The sequence below is a fragment of the Notolepis coatsorum genome (genome assembly GCF_963971535.1).
Source record: "Notolepis coatsorum genome assembly, chromosome: 5".
Lineage (NCBI taxonomy): Eukaryota > Metazoa > Chordata > Actinopteri > Aulopiformes > Paralepididae > Notolepis > Notolepis coatsorum.
In genome coordinates this window covers 105,980,387-105,997,913 of record NC_140169.1, presented here as the reverse complement: position 1 = coordinate 105,997,913, position 17,527 = coordinate 105,980,387, and the positions used below count along the sequence as shown (strand labels likewise).

General features: G+C 42.8%; 1 protein-coding gene across 1 annotated transcript in view; it reads left to right on the top strand.

Annotated features, from left to right (window-relative positions):
• Positions 1–17,527, top strand: part of fmn1 (formin 1) — a gene marked incomplete at its 5' end in the record, with an annotated part of 81,030 nt that overhangs the window by 61,311 nt on the left and 2,192 nt on the right. Inside the window, 10 exons of the mRNA XM_084314211.1 lie at positions 1,646–1,707; positions 2,130–2,218; positions 2,408–2,537; positions 6,302–6,445; positions 7,545–7,604; positions 7,943–8,063; positions 12,609–12,701; positions 13,666–13,717; positions 14,851–15,000; positions 17,248–17,329. Coding sequence (XP_084170337.1) covers positions 1,646–1,707; positions 2,130–2,218; positions 2,408–2,537; positions 6,302–6,445; positions 7,545–7,604; positions 7,943–8,063; positions 12,609–12,701; positions 13,666–13,717; positions 14,851–15,000; positions 17,248–17,329 — 983 coding nt within the window. The remainder of the gene's footprint in view (positions 1–1,645; positions 1,708–2,129; positions 2,219–2,407; positions 2,538–6,301; positions 6,446–7,544; positions 7,605–7,942; positions 8,064–12,608; positions 12,702–13,665; positions 13,718–14,850; positions 15,001–17,247; positions 17,330–17,527) is intronic.

The following is a 17,527-nucleotide window of genomic DNA, read 5'->3' as shown; positions in this document are numbered from 1 at the left end:
TGAGAGTGTTTTTGAAAGTGGGTAGTGATTCACATTCCTTTACAGCTTTGGGTAGGGCGTTCCACATTGATGTGGCATAATTGCGAAACGTGTTTAGTCCCTTGTTTGAGCCGAATCTGGGTTTAACATGATTTGTGGAGCTCCCTCTGGTGTTGTGATCGTGGTATTCACTGACCTTTGGGAAGTATTTAGTCATGTACATGGGTACCTTGGTCGTGTAGTGTATCTTGTAGACCAGGCCCATTGCAAGTTGCTGTACTCTGTCGTCTACTCTAAGCCATCCTAGGTTGTCAAAGTGGGCAGGGGTGAGGTGGGTTCTAGGAGTAAGGTCAAGCAGTAGTCTGACCAGTTTGTTTTGAGATGTTTGTAATTTTGTTTTTAGCGCCTTTGAGGTGCTTTGGTACCATGAGGTGCAAGCATAGTCGTAGTACCCTTGAATGAGTGCTCCTGCTAGAGTCTTCAGGGTATTCTTGTTTACCAGTGAGGAGATCCGGTACAAGAAACGAGTTCGTTGGTTGACTTTTTTTATTACATTGGATGCCATTTTGTCACAGGAAAGATTTGCCTCTAGGATGGAACCCAGGTAGGTAATATCTTCTTTCCTTGTGACAATATTGTCACCCACTGTAACTGAGAAGCCGTCGGTCTTGCTGAGTTTGTTATTTGAACCGAAGAGAATGGACTCTGTTTTGCCCATGTGTAATGATAGTTTGTTATCAGCGAGCCATATGCAGATTTTGCTTAGTTCTGAGCTGAGGGTTTTTTCAACCTGTAATTTGTTCTTGTCAGAGACCATGTGAAACTCTTCATCTGAAACTCTTCATCTGAAACACATCATGTGAAACTCTTCATGTGAAACTCTTCATCTGAAACTCTTCACGTGAAACTCTTCATGTGAAACTCTTCATGTGAAACTCTTCATCTGAAACTCTTCATCTGAAACTCTTCATGTGAAACTCTTCATGTGAAACTCTTCACGTGAAACTCTTCACGTGAAACTCTTCATGTGAAACTCTTCATCTGAAACTCTTCATCTGAAACTCTTCATCTGAAACTCTTCATGTGAAACTCTTCACGTGAAACTCTTCATCTGAAACTCTTCATGTGAAACCCTTCATGTGAAACTCTTCATGTGAACTCTTCATGTGAAACTCTTCACGTGAAACTCTTCATGTGAACTCTTCATGTGAAACCCTTCATGTCAAACTCTTCATGTGAAACTCTTCACGTGAAACTCTTCACGTGAAACTCTTCATGTGAACTCTTCATGTGAAACCCTTCATGTGAAACTCTTCATGTGAAACTCTTCATGTGAAACTCTTCATGTGAAACTCTTCATCTGAAACTCTTCATGTGAAACCCTTCATGTGAAACTCTTCATCTGAAACTCTTCATGTGAAACTCTTCATGTGAAACACTTCATCTGAAACTCTTCATGTAAAACTCTTCACGTGAAACTCTTCATGTGAAACTCTTCATCTGAAACCCTTCATGTGAACTCTTCATGTCCTCCTGGGCCGTGGTTTTTACTTATCTAATCTTTCAACTCATCTTTGATCCTCTAGAAAAAAAATGCCCAGTTGGATATAATTCTAGAGGCTCACATACAAAAGGCCTAATCTTTGTGTTCGGTCAAATTCTACAGCTGTGCTGACCGTGGACAATTCTGTGGTTGACTTGGAGACCATTGAAGCACTATATGAAAATGTATGTATACAGCACACTTTTATTGTTCACTTGTAGTTCAATACATTCCCTATTGTACCGTAGTATTATTTATTAGCTTGACTTGTGTTCTTATGGGACTCTACTGTGTTCCCAATTAAATTAACCTGCTGAGCTTCTACATGTAACCTTGCACTTAGAAATTAGTTTAATTGTTTGTTGGGTTTTTGTGTATGTTGTGTATTTATTTAATATTGTAGAACTATGGTATTCTTCCATACTATATTGTTTTGTGTGTGTGTGTGTGTGTGTGTGTGTGTGTGTGTGTGTGTGTGTGTGTGTGTGTGTGTGTGTGTGTGTGTGTGTGTGTGTGTGTGTGTGTGTGTGTGTGTGTGTGTGTGTGTGCGTGCATGCGTGTGGCTGTGTGTGTGTGTGTGTGTGCGTGCACATGTGTGTGTTTTCAGAGAGCTCAGTCAGAGGAGTTGGAGAAGATCAAAAAACATTACGAAACATCCAACAAAGATCAGGTGAAACTGCTGGACCGACCTGAGCAGTGAGTATCCTCCACCTGCTAGAGATTAAATTGTGTTGTGAGAGATTACATTTTACACAGAGCCATAGTGTCAAGGGGGTTGAACCTCTGAAATATTGTAATCTTACAGTATGTACCTGTAATATGTGTAATTTAATGTGTGTGTGTGTGTGTCGTGCGTGCGTGTGTGTGCGCGTGTGTGTCTTACAGGTTTCTGTTTGAGTTGTCTCAGATCCCAGACTTTGCAGGCAGAGCTCACTGTATCATCTTCCAGTCCGCCTTCATTGATGGCATTAGCACCATCCAACGCAAAGTCAGCATCATCTCTTCAGTCAACAAGGTAAGAAAAGGAAGAGTCCTTAAAGGTTGGGTAGGCAAATTATTATTATTATTATTTCTCTTTTTATCTAACAATTTTGTATAGGGGCGTATTCATACCTATCCGTTTCTGTACGGGACCTTCGGTTCAGTATGCACTGTGTACTGAACAAATACGACGTTATTTTAACCACTAACGGAACGCACGTGCGGAACTTTTTTTTTGCGTGCGAAAGTAAATTCAAAACTCCAGGTACACCCCTTTCCCAAAATAGAACTTGTGCAAAGGGCCTGATGTTGTTCATTCAGCCCATGCACACTACTCAGAGTAGATTGCATAGCCTCATAGTATGGCGAACACAAACGACAAGCTAGAGCTAGAAGACCTACCCCCCCCCCCCCCCCCCCCCCACACACACACACACACACCCTCTCTCTCTCTCAGTGCGTGATGGGGATTGGTGCTAGATTGAGAAGGGGCTGTCTCTCGGAGATCAAATTAATGAAAGAACGGACATTCATATACACACAAGTAACACAACAACTCACCTCCGAACAAGGTGTGTTATCCCATTTCCTTGTCATGAAACGGGAATCAAACTATTAGGGACCTGCATGACGCTTCTTTCTCTATTCAATAAAGTTTTACCTTGAGGGATTATTTACAATAAACTGCTAAAAACTGAAAAGTAGGCTACTTACATTCTTGATGCTAGAACTCCCAAAATAGCTCTAGCATAAAAAAAATAAGGTAGGCCAGCTGTAGTTTACATAGCTTGCATACAACTTTGTCTCGAGGTTCCACAAAATCCGAAGTATTTCCAATCAGGGTTTGAGATTGCTCAGAGTGCAAATCACTGTCTTCGCGACTGGTTGTTGTTAAAGGGGAACTCCAACATTTTGGGAAATTAGCTTATTTAACATCTTCCCTGGAGTTAGACAAGAAGATACATACCTTTTTTGTCTCTGTGCGTGCATTTTAGCTTTGGGAATAGACGCTCCGTTAGCATAGCTTAGCTTCATCACTGGAAGTGAGGCAGGACAGTAGCCTTACAGTGCCTTACAGTGTATTGCAAGGTCTGACATTGACCAAATTTGATATGCATGACCTTGGTGGGCTCTAGGTCAACTCCTGAAAAGGGGGTCAATGTCAGACCTTGCAATCAAAAGTTAGGGGGCGCACTGAAATTATGGCAAGGGTTATTAGCCCCCTAACTTTTGATTGCAAAGTCTGACAATGACCCCCTTTTCAGGAGTTGACCTAGAGCCCACCAAGGTCATGCATATCAAGTTTGGTCAATGTCAGACCTTGCAATACACTGTAAGGCACTGTAAGGCTACTGTCCTGCCTCACTTCCAGTGATGAAGCTAAGCTATGCTAACAGAGAGTCTATTCCCAAAGCTAAAATGCACGCACAGAGACAAAAAAGGTATGTATCTTATTGTCTAACTCCAGGGAAGATGTTAAATAAGCTATTTTCCCAAAATGTTGGAGTTCCCCTTTAATTTGTTACTACGTGTTCTTCAGCTCAATGAAAGTGAAAGTGTCTCCTATCAGTCATGCAGCCATTCACGCCCACGCCCACCGGATGGCAGTTTTTTTCACAATCTAATATAAATCTTTTTTATAAGTAGATTATTAATTTTAATTAACAGTAAAGGCACACTACATCACCCTTCACACTGAGTGGAACATGGAAAGCCAAACTTTCCCCCACTGTACCGAAAACCTGTACCGAGGTACGTACTGAACCGTGGTTTTTGTGTACCGTTACCAGTGATGCAGTGGTGGCACAGTACCACTCTGTACCACGGCGTCCTAGCAGTTCGCTGAGCAGAAGTGCGCGCACGGATGTGCACGCGCGCGCACACAAAAATGCGTTCACAACTTTCACTCTACTGTTGCGCCGTGCGCCAAGTACCCGGCACTTATCACCTAGTCTTTGCATAGCATAACAAAGAAAGAGAAGTGCAAGACCAAAATACAAGCCCTGTCGGGGGTTTGCTTGAGCTGGTCTGTGCACACGCGAGGGAACATGTATGCGCGTGCACGTGGCGTCCAAGCAGTTCTGATATTACGACTGCACCCCTGACCGCTACACCCCTCATTTTGTAGTATTTGCTGAAATTATCTTTATATCCCATTCCCAACAGATACAGATAAACTGCACTGAGAATCCAACATAGTCTAGTGTCTGTGACTCTCCCAGGCCCTGTAATCAGACATTCCGAAATCTCAGGGTGGCCTGAAGAGATTTTCTGGCCTGCCAAGTGGTGTTCCCAGGGCTGCATCTGTAAACTAATACCACCATAGCGTTCCTCAGTGAAAGTACACTGTTTGTACAACTGTCTGCTGGTCAGAGGCCGGATAATACTTTTTAAATTTAAATATATATTTATATATTTTTGAAAATCAGCTTCAAGCTGCCGGGGCCTCTGGGAGTCTGTAGTAAAGCTGTGTTGTGCTGCAGAGCGCCAGGCTTGAAGAGTGATTCAGAGCTCTATTGCTGACTAACTGTCCGCAGACTTATTGGGTCCATTGAACACTGTTTCAACTGTTTGAAGCTAGAAGGCTGAAGAGTTACTGTTGTTGTTGTTTACAAAGGCAGGGCCCGGAATGTGTTTTAAAAATATAATTCCTGGCCAGCGGTTTTCAAACTTTTTATTCATTTCTGAATAAATATATTCTTAAGACCCAAAAGTGATTTGGAAGATTGTTGTGTAGGTTAACAAAACAGCATTCATCCATCCTCTTCAGACTAAACTAGCCTACATCTGTATGCAATGGACTTGAGAAGGCTAAGTAAGAGTCTTGTAAAAGTTCACTTTCTACATGAACTAGTTCAGTTCACAGTTCACACGTTTTTAAATGAACTAATTCAGTTGATAGTTCATAATTCAAAATGTTGAACTAAAGTTCATGGTTTAAAAAATGAACTAGTTTATAGTTTATTTTTTCAATAGTTGCTGCAAGCTATTATTTGTCAAAATGATTGCCACAACCCACCACAGACAGCAATCAGAATACTGGCATTTCCATCACACTGTGATTATTTATCAGTGTTTACCCTACCATTGTCTTGAAGGGGCAATGGTACAAGTTTCTCGGGTCTCTCCACGTGGTGTGTTGCGCGTGTGTGTGTGCGCGCCCGTGCGCCCGTCCCAAATCTGGCACACTTTTGAATGAAGTTATACTGTGATAGAGTGCCGGGAATGAACGCGTTCACAATTACGTTCATCTAGCGGAAATACAGTACGTTCAGTTCCCGTTCGCCAGGTACATCACTGAGGGCTAAGGCCTATAATGAACTTACATAATGATAATTCCACAGTATCATTTCGGACCCATTATGACCTACATGTAGGTCCCGACCCACACGAGATTAAAACACTGTTCTAGGCTTATGTCTGGTTCACGTTCATTAGAAAGCTATCCGGCTGTGAGCTAGCCTAGCTTAGCACAAATTAATGGAAGCAATTATGGACTAAAAGCCTAGCTTAAAACTCCAGGAGGTGTCTTTGGCCAATTGCTAGGCTAGGTGGTCCATATGGATCAGCTTCCATTTGTTTGTCCTAAGCTTTCTACTGAACGCATAGAGAGGAAATTGGTATCTAATTTCTTGTCTGACTCTGGAGAAGAGGCTACGCGCATTTCCCATAATGTTGGTGTTTTCCTTTAAGATGAATAATGTTTTGCGTTGTGTACATATAAATATAGTTGCAAAACAATCCATCTGCAGTAAGCCATTTATGCAAGTTTATGTTAGTGCTCATGTCTTCATACAGACTCTGCTGGAGGTCAGCGTGCGGCAGGTGATAGGGCTGGTGTTGGCTCTGGGGAACCGTATGAATGGAGGCAACAGGACCAGGGGCCAGGCTGATGGCTTTGACCTGGAGATCCTACCTAAACTCAAGGATGTCAAGAGCAGAGTAAGGCCTTGAATGACGCATGGGTATTGTATGTCCTGCAAGTATAGGGCTGTACCGAATGCTTCGAAGCTTCGATCATAATGTTGACATTCGAATTCTAAATCAATATTCGAATTAAAAATTGTAATAAAAAAAAATATATATATATATTTTTGTATGTGTCTATTCATTCTGTTTAAACCAATGGGGGTTTTCTTCACAGTTGCAGATAAAGATTAGGCTACACTAATATTATAGTATTATACAACATTATACATTATATTATACATATATTATATGTTACATTATTATTATACATGTATACAAATTAAAATAAAACATTTATCATAAATGATGTAGCCTATCTGCATCCGCTTGGCACTCGGCGCTCCATCAAGACGTCACCATCACTTTCGTACCAACAGTGCCCTTATTGGATTATTTATGTTGACGAAACTGATGAGTTATATTGGAAAGTTGATTTAATAAAAATAAAGACTAATTTAATCAGATTAATCACTTTATTCAAATAGAGGATTTAGTTTGAGGATATTTATTTAAAAAAAATAACAAATCTTTAAAAAAGAAAATTATTACGTCATAAAATATGACGACAGACATTCGAAGCTTCGTTCGAATACTTCAATAGAAGCTTCCAATGTTAAAAAATTACATTCGGTACAGCCCTAATATGTACATTATGAATGTATGTATGTATACTGTACATAGGTATCTATTGTAAAGGTCACCTTCTTGCATGGTTCCTACACTGTTGTTCCAGATGAATTGTTCTCCAATCCTACTGCTGTTTATAAATGATATAAAAGCATAATAAGATATTTAAGAATAAAAAAATATTGCTTTATTAGCCATTTTACAAGAGGGTCCTGGGTCATTTGTGTTTTTGTTTTAAATACACATACATAACTACGGCATGGGTCTGTGCACTGTTGTATGCTTGATATCATGGCACAAATCTATGGACTAATTTATTTTATTTATCCTTCATTTTTCCAGGAATGTCCCATTGAGATACAAGATCTCTTCTTCCAGGGAGTCCTAAGGATCGCAGTCAAGTGTTGTGTGGTTTCTGTAGTGATGCTCTTCTCTTTCTTCTCAGGACAAGCGTATCAGTCTGGTGGACTATGTGGTTTGTTATTATCTACGCAACTTCGATGAGGTAAACATCCCTCTTGTTTGCCACAGACAAAGTCATTCCGTGGTTATTGTTCACTTCACTGTGCATAGATTTGATTGATTTTCCATTGGAAACAAGCCTAGTTTATCTTGAACAAAGCTTTGTTTTCCTTTAGTCTCCTTCCAGAATCAATGGATGTTATTTATCGTGCCTCTGAGAGTAGGCGTGCTGATATGTTGAGGTTTTCCCCCTGAGGTTTGCTCTGTGATCCTACGTCATTACGCCTACTCTGTGGGGCTTGACAAATGCTAGCCGATGATAGAAGCCGGTCAAGAGGTTGATGTTTTGTTGCCGTGTTGTGATCTGCTTGTTTCCCCCAGAATGCCGGCTCAGAGGAGAGCATGTTCCCACTTCCTGAACCTCAGGACGTCTTCCAGGCGGCCCAGGTCAAGTTTGAGGACCTGGCCAGGGACCTGATCCATCTGGGTAGAGATCTGGCAGGTATGAGCAACCACTCACGACAACGTAATTACGTGATACTTACTTTGAAAAGAGTTGTACGTCCAAACCATGGAAATGTCCAAACCACATTGAAGTGGTTCAAAGAGTCACTTTTTCAATTCATGTGACATTTGGATACAACTCCTGTGGAGTCGTTGAACTCCCAAGATCTTGGCGAATACAAGCGCCCACCCCTATGATAATGGCAATAGTTAGAACACCCCAATTTAAATATCGGTTGGTTGGTTACACCAATGTCCTCAAACATCTCCCCCTCCCAAAGAAACACAACGAGACACCCCCTTTGAACGGCCTGACAACATTCTTTCAACATGCCTGTGACTCGGTGACCGGAATAGACTTGCCTCTTGTGGTCATTCTGTTGTGTGTTTTTGTTTTAAAACCTCAAGGCAGAACCGTGTAACTCTATCACCATGATTTTCACATTGCCCTTAAGAGTTCCCACAGACTAAACCTCAGCCTAGTCTGGCATCATTTTACATCAGCCGACCCAAACCAGCCCCCCACCCCCACCCCCACCAGCCTGGTTTCTTAGTACTTGGCCCCAGCCGCTGAGAAATTGTTTATGCTTAAAGTGGAGGACCCGCTGGCTTCTTTTGACCAACCCCCCCAAGTCAAACTACACGCCAGAACAAAAGCTTCCCTCTCCTCTCTTAGTCCTCCTTAGATGTGTTCTCCCCCCCCCCCGTCTCTAAGTGTACCCATATGACGCGTTCAGCACGCCAGCCGCTCGGACCGGCCACCGGTCCATGGTCATGTAGGGGACAACGTGTGTGGCTTGCTTTCTCTTTCTGTGTGTGTGACTGTGTGTGTATACATGTTTCCACGTATCCGTGTTTCCTGTATGCATACTCATGTTTGTCCGCGTGTGTGTGTGTGTGTGTGTGTGTGTGTGTGTGTGTGTGTGTGTGTGTGTGTGTGTGTGTGTGTGTGTGTGTGTGTGTGTGTGTGTGTGTGTGTGTGTGTGTGTGTGTGTGTGTGTGTGTGTGTGTGTGTGTGTGTGTGTGTGTGTGTGTGTGTGTGTGTGTGTGTGTGTGTGTGTATGTGTGTGTGTGTGTGTGTGTGTGTGTGTGTGTGTTTGGAGACTTGGAGGAGTCTTTCATGCTGATACAGCCGTGGCGCCTCTCAGATCTAACTTGTAATCCGGCCCATCATATCTGTCCTCATTGTGCCTCCCGCAGCTGCCTTTGTGCCCCTGTCGACCATCTCTGCCCTCTCTTCATGTAATCTCCAGGGGGAGCTCCTCCCTATCTCCCCCACAGGCCTCTCTCTCCCGCTGTATCTCTGCTTGGGCACAATGCGAAGATGCGTTCCCCGACTGTATCAACTGGGCTCCAGTGTGGCCCACCAGATGCGGTGCCACAGATAGGTTTCTCTAGCTCTCAACGCAGCTCTTGTCTTATCGGCCAGTCTCCCAACCACCGTGCAATCTGCATCTGGATCTTCTTCTCCCCATCGCAAGCTTTCCTTTGTGCTGCCTGTTTTGAACTGCCCCCATGCCTGGTTTGCAGCGCTGGCGTTGTTTTTGTCGGTTCTTTCTGCGGTGCGTTTTTAGTTTGCGTGCTCTCGCGTTCTCCTTCCTTCGGACACAGACACGGTCTCTCGTCGTCCTCTCAGCTTCCGTAGACTTTGGTGCAGGCCTCACTTTAATTAATCAAATCCCTATAAAGAAAAAATAGGGAGTGCTGTACTGGGTTAAGAATAATGGTGGTGGTGGTGGTTGTGATGATGGTGATGATAGTGGTGGTGATGGTGATGGTGGTGGTGATGATGGTGGTGGTGATGATGGTTATGATGGTGGTGGTGGTGATGATGATGGTGGTGAAGATGGTGGTGGTGGTGATGATGATGGTGGTGGTGATGATGGTGGTGGTGGTGATGATGATGGTGGTGATGATGATGGTCGTGATGGTTGTGATGATGGTGATGGTGATGATGGTGATAGTGGTGGTGATGATGGTGATGGTGGTGATGATGATGGTGGTGGTGATGATGGTGATGATGGTGGTGATGATGGTGATGGTGATGATGGTGGTGATGGTGATGGTGGTGGTGATGATGGTGATGATGATGATGGTGGTGGTGATGATGGTGATGATGGTGATGGTGGTGATGGTGGTGGTGATGATGATGGTGGTGGTGATGGTGGTGGTGATGATGGTGATGATGATGGTGGTGGTGATGATGGTGATGGTGGTGGTGATGATGGTGATGGTGGTGGTGATGATGATGATAGTTGTCAGCTAACTGCTAGCATCTGTAGCAACGTCATTCTTGTTTCTGCTGATCAGCTGACAAAAATTACGTCGCTGCAGATGCTAGTTCCTCTGTTGCGTGTGACGTATTACCAGTGAAGACTGCTTTGTGGGCGGGTCTACTACGCTCACACACAAACAGAGGAGGAAGCGGACAGATCGGACCAGCATTGATTCTGCTCACAAAGCCAAAGCGAAAATGTACATTACAGATTAACTGCAGAGAAAATTCCCAATTTACCATCCCGGTCGAGACAAATGGGAGGCGGAGTGCAACGCGTGCGAAGCTTGACCATTATGTTTCTGTGTCTAATAAAGGTGCTGGAGATCTCAAAGCTCACATGGACACAGAAAAACATTAAAAAATAAAGCTGTGGCGAGGCGAGAGATTAATGACAAAGTTGACCGCATTGATTGAAGTATGCAGCGTTTGATTTATGATGATATAAGATGCTTATGAATGATACAATCATTCTAAGGATTACGTGTGTAATAAATTAGTTGTGTACACTAATGGCAAGTTATGCAAATGTACAAATCCTAAACGGCATAGTGCACTTTTAAATTAGTATCTTTGTGAGGTTACTGTTTTATAATTTACATTGAAAAGATACAATATATATATATATCTTTTTTTAAGCTGGATTTTCTAATACAAAAGAGGTATTATTTAGAACATTAATTCATATTTTCTTGTAATTTCTTTTGTCCAGTAAGACTTGAAAAGTGATATTATTTTGTTATACTGTCTGTGATTTTTAAGTTATTTTCTTGAGATTTGTCAGAGATTACTTTAGGCATAATAAAGCATGTTGAGTAACTTTGGTTATAGAGAGCTATTATTTTGTTATATAAAATATAAATAATAATTTTCTATCCATACAGAGGAGGCATACTTTAAATAATATAAAATTAATAAGGCATCTTTGAGTAAACTTCGAGTATCATTTAAGTATCTTGAGGCTGGGGGCAGAGTGTCCTCTTTTTTGGAAATCACAATATGGTCACCCTAGTGTAGAGACAACTGTGATACGCATCCATCTAAATTGTCAATAGCGGCACAGTCGTCTCGATTTAGGGCCTAGGTCACTCACTCTGATATGGTGATATAAGTTGAGGTTTGCTGTGTTTTGCTTTTGTTTCACAGTGGCACACTTGTCTTATTCGTGGAGTATTCTGTTGGGCTGTAAAGGGTTGTTTTAATTGGAATATTACCTAGCCTGGCCTTTTAAATAAATGTAAAGGCATTTTCGACCCACACTGACTGATGCTTCATTACTGAAGTTTACCTGTGCAACTGTTTGTGGTCAGGGTTTCCCCCTCCCCTACCAAATAGGGGGTGGCATAGTCAGTAACACACTTGTGACCTATTAACCCTGCTGGTTACACACATTAGGCCACACAATGAAGTCCTATAGGTACTACTACCTACCAGTACGGTAGACATGATTTTAGTTTCAAAATGCCCTTTTCTTCAACAGTAAGCCCTCTTTGCCTCTGTTTATACCAGTGCCCTATGACCTCTCTTCAGTCTGAAAAATAACATATTCCTCTGGTACAATAAAGGACGGCTCCCCACACAGAGTCGATATAGCCGCGTCGCCACAGTTTACACAAATCCCGAAAGAAAACAGTATTCTTTTGTAATCTTATCTGGGAGAAGTTTTATCGGGCGTGGCAGTGTGGGGTTGTGGGGGCTCCCTGCGCAGCCTGTATTATGACTGGCCCAGTAGGCTGGCTCCTATGATCCACCGATCTGACAGAGGGGGGGGGGGACTGTGCAGCTTGGAGCCACGGGTGGAGAGAGAGAGAGAGTGAGAGAGAGAGAGAGAGAGAGAGAGAGAGAGAGAGAGAGAGAGAGAGAGAGAGAGAGGGGGGGGGGGTCTGCTGCCGCCATCTCTCAGTCCATCTAAACAAGCATTATCTGAAAGGGAAACCACAGTGATAACCTCTGACTATCCCATAACCTCCACCTCTCTGTTACCCCTTTATTCCCCCCCCCCCCCCTCTCCTTCTCTCTCTCTCTCTCTCTCTCTCTCTCTCTCTCTCTCTCTCTCTCTCTCTCTCTCTCTCTCTCTCTCTCTCTCTCTCTCTCTCTCTCTCTCTCTCTCTTTTCTTCTCTATAACTCATGCAAATTACGTCGTTCTGGATTACCGAGCTACACTCGATGTCCTCTCTCTCTCAAAATGTAACACAGAAACGAGATTCCCTTTGATTTTGCCACTGGTAACCGAGCCCTTAACTGTGTCTCTGTCTCTCGTCTCCCAGTGTGTGAGAAGGACATACAGAGGGTGTGCTCACAGTCTCCTGAGGAGCACCTCCAGCCCTTTAAAGACAAGATGGAGGCTTTTGTTCTTGGTGGTGAGTATCTACAGTCCAGTGTAAACTTGTTGTAACCAGGGGTATAGTGTGTGTGTATTTTCAAATGATAAACCAAATATAGGCACTGTCTACACTCTATAATCAGACTGTACTGTAGGTGCCCTCCAAAAATAGCACTATTGTAATACCCCCCCTCCTCTCTCTCTCTCTCTTTCTCTCTCTCTCTCTCTCTCTCTCTCTCTCTCTCTCTCTCTCTCTCTCTCTCTCTCTCTCTCTCTCTCTCTCTCTCTCTCTCTCTCTCTCTCTCTCTCTCTCTCTCTCTCGCTCTCTCTCTAAAATAAAATGTATCATCATATTTACCCTCATGCAACTATGTCCAGTCAGGGTTGGGAAGGTTATTTTCTAAATTATCCATCCATTACAGATTACTGCTAGAAATTGTATATCTACGTCCCTGTCCCTCTCTTTTTTCTGGCGAGGGGTAGTTGGATATCTGCGTCTGACGGGATAGATGGCTGTGGGATGGGTTCAGAGAGGCTAGGCTAGACACACAGATAGGGATCACAGAGATTTGGCAATGACTGAGAGAGACTACTGCTTGAGACAGATGGGCTCGGAGACTGCACTGTCTCCCAGAGACTCTCTGTTCTTAAAAGTCCCGGGACTGAAACGGAATCACACGGCATTACCGACTAGACAGAGACAGGTAGTGGGGTAGTGCCTGTTATTTTATGATAAAGACGAAGCCATTTGAAAGTGGCAGCAAGAATGGCCTCATTGTTGAATAATTACCTTCAAATTGCTGTTTTGAAGAGGCCAAATGGTCGTCTGGCTCCGCTTGACAGGGCCATCATCACACAAGAGGTTCTCGGTGTGTCTCTAGGAGTATTTGTGTCCGTAGAGACTCCACGTAGGGAAAAGGAGGATTACGACGACTGAAAATGTCTTCTCTTTTTGGATGGCGGGTTATTATTGAAGCATCTCCATGTCTGTTTCCCCACAGCGCGGAAAGAACACGCTGAGGCTGAGTATCAGCTGATGACTGCACACAAAAGGTTTGGGAATAAAACTATTGTCCCCCTTTGTACGCTCCATATTCCATTACTCACCTTATTATGATCTATGTTTTAAAGGTAGAATCTGTAACACCGTCGAGCTGTGACCTCTAGGCGAAAGAGCCCCGCTTGGTATTGTACTTTGTTTACATTTTCTTGTTTTGGTCCGATGTGTGTGGGGTTGGAGTTTAGTTCACTTATTATACCGTGAATTTCTCCAGACCTCTCGACGCCAACCTGCACATCAAACCAAAACAAAAACGTTGAATAAACTGCAATACCACACAGGGCTCTTTTGCCTAGAGGTTGCTGTTGATGGCATTACAGATTGTACCTTTGAATGGCATCTGACTTCTCAATGCAATGCGAGACACAATAACCAATGTCCAGCGATGTCATGGTGCACTGCTGTTTCATGAGAGAGACACTGTAGAGCATTGTTTCTTCAATTATGGTTCGGGACCCAAAATAGTCACCTTCTTCTGGTGGGGCCATGTAGTAATGAATGAATTAAGTTTATTTCGAGCCATTTAGCATGTACAAAAAAACAAACACACACAAATCAAATTACAAGTTGCCGAAAAAGTTAGGGCTGAAGCTACAAGCTTGTAAATGCCCTAACCCAGTGCATCATCTCAAATGTATCGTTGATCTTCGTTATCAACCAAAAAAAACCAAAAACATAATAATCATTAACAACAATCAGCAATAAAAAATCTGAACAGTTTGATCTAATCAATTTGATTAAAAAACACATGGTTAACCGTCCGCGGCATATTTCTCAAGAATACGTTGTTTGTACTTCCTTTTGAAATCAGCAGCACTTTACTTTCTTTTAACTCACCTGGTAGACTATTTCCACAACTTCACCCCACAGACAGATATGCACATGCTTTGTATAGTGGTGTGTACAGTCGGTCTGTTTTAAGTTATGTCTCCCCTCTCAAATTATATCCCCCTTCTCTATCTGGGGGATATAATATGTAATATGTTTGTGAAATGTTTCAATGAGCCTAGGCCACAAAGAAATACATTTTGGGTCACTGAGGTGAAAATTGTAAGAAACCATGGTGTAGAGTCTGGTGTCGGACGGGCAAACCCAACACAAATAAAATGACATCTCTGTTCCTCAGCTTCCAGGACTTGGTGCAATACTTTGGGCTGAGACCCAGGGCAGGAGAGAAGGATGTAGCTACCAGTCACTTCTTCATGCTCTGGTTTGAGTTCTGCGCCGACTTCAAGGTCAGATGGAAGAGGGAGAACAAGACTATTTCTAAAGAAAGGTATTTGAAGAAGAATAAATTGTACGTGTGTGTGTTTGTTTACACACATTTGTCATGCGCTTACATGTGTGTGCAGAACCACATCCATTAGTCTTTGAACCATATAGTTTGTTATTGTGTGACTAGAGTTTCTACGAGGCCACAACAACATATGAATGTTTTCTGTCTCAGCTTTACTGTACTTGTACATGTAGGGCTGTCCTCCACTAAAGAACGTCTTAATCGACTGATAGTCATAGGATTATTTGACTAATCCAGAGTATCTTGATACCAGAGATGTGCTTATAATTATCTTCTGTAAATAACTCATTCAGCACGGAACAAAGGTTAAAAATCAGCTAATCGACTAACAAAGGTTGACTAAGACCAGACCAACATATTCATCGACTACGAGGGGTAAGTCCTGGAACAGTGTCTGCCTTATTTGAAACAAGTGCTGAATGTTCCAGAATACAGATCAATGGAACTTTATCTTGATCTGTACCGTAAGGCGGTGATGGTGTGAATCTAATGGTATTGATCTATAAATCAAACTGGTTCTTACCGCGGTGATGAAGCAACGTATGTGCCTGCATCCTCCCTTTAGTGGGAGGGGAGTTCACACAATGCATACACATACACACATACACATACACATATACATATACATACACACATACACATACACATACACATACACATACACATACACATACACATACACATACACATACACATACACATACACATACACTTACACATACACATATACACACAATCGAAAGGGATTGATTGATTGATTGAAAACGTTATTAACAGATTGCAGAATGGGTACAATACAGTACAGCTCAATACAAACAACTTCTAAGAGGATGAAGACCAGAAAAAGACTTTCGTCTTGTTTACATAAGGGTCCTCCATTTTCAATTAATCAAGACATTTATGACATACAAGACATACAAATATACGGTACTGTGTAAGAAAGAGAGAACATCGTAAAAAAATAATAGAAGTCCGAAGGGGAAGAAACTGTACATTAGAGGGGGTTGGGTGGGAAGGGAGAGTGGGGGGACGGGATTTTGACATTTACCGGGGGCAGTTTCTAATTGCAGCCACCCGTAGGTGCTCTTTGAGAGCCGAGAGAGCAGAGAAACACTGAATCAACTGTGTTTGTGTGTGTATAAGGGCCCAGCTACGTGGATCCATTTTGTCTGTCCGTCAGTGTTTGTTTTGAATTATTATTTATTTTAATTAGTATCCGTTTTATTGGACAGGCCTGATGATGTCTCCATCTCTGCCAGATGTGTGTCCGTTTTGACCGACAGAAAGGTTCAGAGAGCGTGACTGTTGGAACTGACTGATACGGTACCACTGTTATTTCTGCAATTAGGTTCTAATGTAAAAACAAACCAACGGACGGTAATACAACGTAGCCGGGCCCTGAGTTATGTCTGTGGGTTCACTTGCCTGTTACACGAGGGGATTGTCTGCCAGTAATCCATGTGGTTCCTTATGAGATATGAAGCCAAAATGTTGAGATAATCTGTGACCAACGAGGGGGGCGGGGGTTTTAAAAGCTTGAAAAGTTACAACAGATGACCACGTAAGCTATAACTCGAAGCAGAGCAGTCCACGTTAATGCAAAGTCGGTACAGAGTGAGACGTCTTCACTCTGGGCAGCGTGGACAATATACATGCCCAGGCACGCTCAAGTAGTTGTAACCGCTATCCTTGTGATCAGGTCGTTCCATCAGCAAATCACCTGACTGGACTCCAGAGATTCAGGCTATGCTTACTTGCAGTGGCCACATTAAGCCAGAATCCATTTTGGGTGGTAGTTTAATTTCCTGTAGAAATGTCCTGTACTCAAGCCTAGAAGTAATTAATAATAATTGGACATGCACAAAATAAACCCCCCATATGTTTAATGGACTGTCCCTCCCCCTCGCTCGCAAAGCTGAAGTGACGAGCAACTGCAAAGTGTTGTTGTTTCTCCAGAAGGCCTCGAACATAGGATAGAAGCAAGGATGATAACTAAACAATGATTATTAAATGTGTTTATATGATAAGCTTATACGTTTCATATTACACACCATATGTACTCCTGTAACTTTCACCAGCAAAGAAATAAATAAATATGAAAAAAAGACTTGTGGTGATGCTGATAATGAGCTCAACCCTGCGGTAGTGCGGTAGGCATCCATGGTTATCATCCACAGCCCTACCTGTACTCTTGCCTGTTTAATAACATGTGCCCTTCCCCTTTAGACTAAAAGAGGCCCAGCTGTCAGTGAAGCGGATCACAGCCGAGAAGAAGGTGGAGACCAGGAAGACTAACCCCAACAGTCTGGTGAGAGCAGTAGTATGGATTACCTCAGTTACTGCACAGTCACTGCAGTACAGGTAGTAGACCAGCAACAGCATGGTGGCAGATTAATGTGGCTGTGGCTACCCGTCCTTCTTTCAGTTGGGTTGCCTAGCCACGTCATCAGTGTTCATCACACTGTATGTGGCTTCACGGCGATAGCATCAATTGAATCGGTATGCA